General features: G+C 55.7%; 1 protein-coding gene across 1 annotated transcript; it reads left to right on the top strand.

Moving 5' to 3' along the window:
* Positions 1 to 3,317, top strand: SOX8 (SRY-box transcription factor 8; the record flags this gene model as incomplete). Its single annotated transcript, XM_082291837.1, has 3 exons — positions 1 to 443; positions 1,586 to 1,824; positions 2,602 to 3,317. The coding sequence occupies 3 exons, from the start codon at positions 1 to 3 to the stop codon at positions 3,315 to 3,317; spliced, it is 1,398 nt and encodes a 465-aa protein (XP_082147963.1).
* Between the last annotated feature and the right edge of the window lie 1,036 nt (positions 3,318 to 4,353).

Here is a 4,353-nt window from a genome sequence, read left to right as displayed (position 1 = left end):
ATGCTCAACATGACCGAGGAGCACGACAAAGCGCTGGAGGCTCCGTGCAGCCCCGCAGGCACTACCAGCTCCATGTCCCACGTGGACTCGGACTCGGACTCGCCGCTCTCCCCCGCCGGCTCCGAGGGGCTGGGCTGCGCCCCCGCGCCCGCCCCGCGCCCGCCCGGCGCCGCCGCGCTGGGGGCCAAGGTGGACGCGGCCGAGGTGGACGAGCGCTTCCCCGCCTGCATCCGCGACGCCGTCTCGCAGGTGCTCAAGGGCTACGACTGGAGCCTGGTACCGATGCCCGTCCGCGGCAACGGATCGCTCAAGGCCAAGCCGCACGTCAAGCGGCCCATGAACGCCTTCATGGTGTGGGCGCAGGCCGCCCGCAGGAAGCTGGCGGACCAGTACCCGCATCTGCACAACGCCGAGCTCAGCAAGACCCTGGGCAAGCTCTGGCGGTGAGTCCCGACCCGCGCGGACCCCCCGCGCCGCGTCCTCCGCGGGGCTGCGCGGCTGCAGTCTCCCTCCCAGCGCTTCTTTAAAGCTTCTGCCTGCTTTGTTTTTATTAATCTCTGTTTCTCGGGATTCTCGGAGCGCTTCGAACTGAAGTACAACCCTCCCCTCCGAGCATCCCGGCGCGCCGCAAAGGACACAGCGGTCCCTGCTCCGAAAATCCCCTGAGTGGCTTGGGCTCCCTCGCTCCTGCCACGGGTGGATTTTCCCTGCTGCATCACGGAGATGCACAAGCAGCCTTTCCCTTGCCTGCGGCTTCCCCATCCCCACGCGATGAGACTTTTTTAATGACTTGTTTTATGGCTTTTTCTATTTTTTTTTTCCTTTGGGCTTTGCTTGTTGCTTAACAAGCTATAAACTCAACTAAACCAATTTTTAACAGCTCTTTTAACGAGCTTCCTGATTTCCCTGCTTATCTGCCTAGCGCTGCCCGGGGATGCAAACTTTTATTTGCTGGGCAGCATCCGAGCCTGCTTTGCTTTCCGAGGCTCTTCCCTGAGCCACGTTTTTCCGTGTGGTTTATCCCATGGTGTCTGCCTGTACGTAATTCCCATCTTTCCTGCCTGCTCGGGCCAGCGATGCTCCCGCTGCGGTTTGAGCCTCTCCAAGAGTTTGCGAAGAGAGGTGTGGGCGGGGGGGGGGAAGAGTTTGGAAAGCAATAATCCCATCCCTGGTGCCTTCGTGGCTTCTTTGTAAGCACCAAACAAAGCTGGAAATGTTTGTGGTGGTGAGGGGGTGGCATTCACAGGGCAAACATGGGAATTATATTTTGTAATTGTGTTGGAAATGGGGAAGGGGGATTTTGTTTTGCCCACTTATCCCTGTCCATAGTGGTTGGGTTTTTCATGGCACTGTAGTTGGTATTTTATTCCATTTTTTGCCGTGGATTTTAACTCTTTTTTTACCACAGCAAATTAATCTCGTAGTTAACTTGCTGAGTACTCAAATCAGTGCCTGGGAAGTGGGGATGTACGAGTCTGAAAACAAGATGAAAACTTCGAAGGAAAAGATCCTAATTTTGGATATTTTTTTTTTCCTCTCTTCCTTATTAAAACCACCAAACTCCCCAAATCCATCCCCAAACCAGTTTATTGAGCGAAAACGAGAAACGTCCCTTTGTGGAGGAAGCCGAGCGACTCAGGGTGCAGCACAAAAAGGATCACCCGGATTACAAATACCAGCCCCGGAGGAGGAAAAGCGTCAAAGCCGGCCAGAGCGACTCGGACTCGGGAGCTGAGCTCAGCCACCACGCCGGCACTCAGCTCTACAAGGCCGACACGGGGCTGGGGGGCATGGCTGACTCCCACCACCACGGGGATCACACAGGTAAAGGGCGGCATTCCCGCTGATCCCTGCGTCTCGGGGTGGGATGGGATCCCGCTGCCTCCCGCCGTGGGGAGCCAAAGCAGGAGCTGTTGTTCCAAGAGCTGCGCTTGGGAGCATGACTGTGGTTTTCCTCAGTGAGTGCTCCTAGAGCTGCCTGTGCCGTAGGGAATCCCCAAAGCACCGGGATCCCAGTGTCCCTGGAGTGGGGAGAGTGAACTGTGAGCTAATCAGGGTCAATAACCGAGGTTCCTGGGAAGCAGGGTCCTGGAGCAGAGTTTCCCAGCACCGGGAATTGGCGCAGGGAGCATGCTGACAGATTCCAGGAGCATTGCGAACGTCCTGCAGCCTCAGACGCTGCTGTGCTCCAGCCCAGCTTGGCTGGGGATCCCGGCCCTGGATCCCTCTGCCTCAGGAGAGTCGGGCTGGCCTCAGGCTGCCCACGGGGAGAGGATGAGCTCCATCATGGGGCTCGTCACGGGGCTCACCCTCTGAATCCACCCCAATCACTCGGGCACAGCTGAGTTTGTGCCACCAGGGTGTCCTGGTGTGTCCCAGAGTGATTCTGATGGGCACAGAGTACTCCCAGCTTCATCCCATCAGCCATGTGGGAGGCTCATCCCAGGGGGGACGCGGTCACAGGGGGATGTCACCTGTACCTGACACGGTGCCGTAGATTTAAATCCCCAATAAGCGATGGGCGAAACACATTTCTTGGATGGTGAAGGAGTTGGCTGTTCTGTGGTCACTGTTAAAGCCTCGCTGTCCCTTTGTCCCCAGGCCAGCCCCACGGGCCCCCCACGCCGCCCACCACCCCCAAAACCGATCTGCACCACAGCAGCAAGCAGGAGCTGAAGCACGAGGGCCGGCGCCTGGTGGAGAGCGGCCGCCAGAACATCGACTTCAGCAACGTGGACATCTCGGAGCTGAGCAGCGAGGTCATCAACAACATGGAGACCTTCGACGTGCACGAGTTCGACCAGTACCTGCCCCTGAACGGCCACGCGGCGCTGCCGGCCGAGCACGGCGCCGCCGCCGCCTCCTACGGCAGCTCCTACTCGCACTCGGGCTCGCAGGTGTGGACTCACAAGAGCCCGGCCGCGGCGTCGCCGGCGGCGGCCGAGCCGGGCCAGCAGCGGCCGCACATCAAGACGGAGCAGCTGAGCCCCAGCCACTACAGCGAGCAGCCCCACGGCTCCCCCGCGCACTCCGACTCGTACGGCTCCTACGGCGGCCAGGCCTGCGCCACCTCGGCCGCCCCGGCCGCCGCCGCCGCCTCCTTCTCCAGCTCGCAGTGCGACTACACGGACCTGCAGAGCTCCAACTACTACAACCCCTACCCTGGCTATGCCTCCAGCCTCTACCAGTACCCCTACTTCCACTCCTCGCGCCGCCCCTACGCCACCCCCATCCTCAACGGGCTGTCCATCCCGCCGGCGCACAGCCCCACCGCCAACTGGGAGCAGCCCGTCTACACCACCCTGACCAGGCCTTAAAGGATTCCCGGAGCCTCCGAAGGCTTCCCTGGAATTATGCACTAATGAAGGAATGAGGAGGAAGAGCGTGGAGTGCCGCCGTCGTTTCCAAAGTGCCTCCTGAGCCGCTGGGAACTCTGCTCGTCCTGACCTTGCTTCGAAACTCTCCGAAAGGACAGAGCTCTATTTTTCTTTGATTCGTAGGATTTAAGAAATTAAAAACAAACAAAAAAACAAACAAAAAACCAACCAAACAAAGAACAAAAAGAATTTTTTTTTAAAAAAAACAACCTAGAGGAGAAAAAAAGAAAGGAGAAGGACCGGCGATGCCTTGAGTAAATGAAGGACAAAACGTTCGACTCCTCTGGGAGGACTGAGCCGAACTTGCTCGGCCTGGAAGTTTGGCCAAGTGCAAAAAGTGGAGCAGGGGGTGGGGAGAGGGGGAGACAAAACAACAACAACAAAAAAAAGCTGTTTGAGACTTTCAGGGTCTATTGCAATGTGAGGAACGGACCAACCTTGAGGGCAAGAACTCACTGGGACCAACAGGGATGAGCCCCGAAATCCCGGAACAATCCCGTGGGAAGAGTCTGATGGGACCAACCAATTCAGTGTCTGAAGTGTTTGTTTTGTTTGTTTTTTTTTTTTTAGTCAGGAGTTCTTCTAAGCAAGGTTTGGCTGTAATTAACATTTTGGTTTTTTGGAAGCTTCAAATGTTTTTGGTTGTTTTGGGTTTGTTTGTTTGGTTTTTTTTTTTTTTTAAATCTGTTAAATATGTATTTATGTTCTGTATTATTTTGTCTTTTAATTAATGAAGTAATTTTGTGCAAAACGGTAAAAAAAGTAGAATTTTAAAAGATTTTAAAGATGGGGGAGGGAGCCTAAAAAATAGTGGAGATGATACAATAAACTGGTGTTATGAGTCTATAGATTTTCCTTGGTTTTTGGGTTTTTTTCATTTTGGAACCGCTGCAGGAGCCGTGCTGGAGAGAGGGACTGAAGGAATCTGCCTGGAAACTCCAATGGGAATGTCAAATAACGAGGGGGGGGGAATTAC

The sequence above is a fragment of the Coloeus monedula genome (genome assembly GCF_965178545.1).
Source record: "Coloeus monedula genome assembly, chromosome: 16".
Taxonomy (NCBI): Eukaryota; Metazoa; Chordata; class Aves; order Passeriformes; family Corvidae; genus Coloeus; species Coloeus monedula.
The sequence above is the reverse complement of the archived record's forward strand: the minus strand, read 5'-3'. Positions and strand labels throughout refer to the sequence as shown.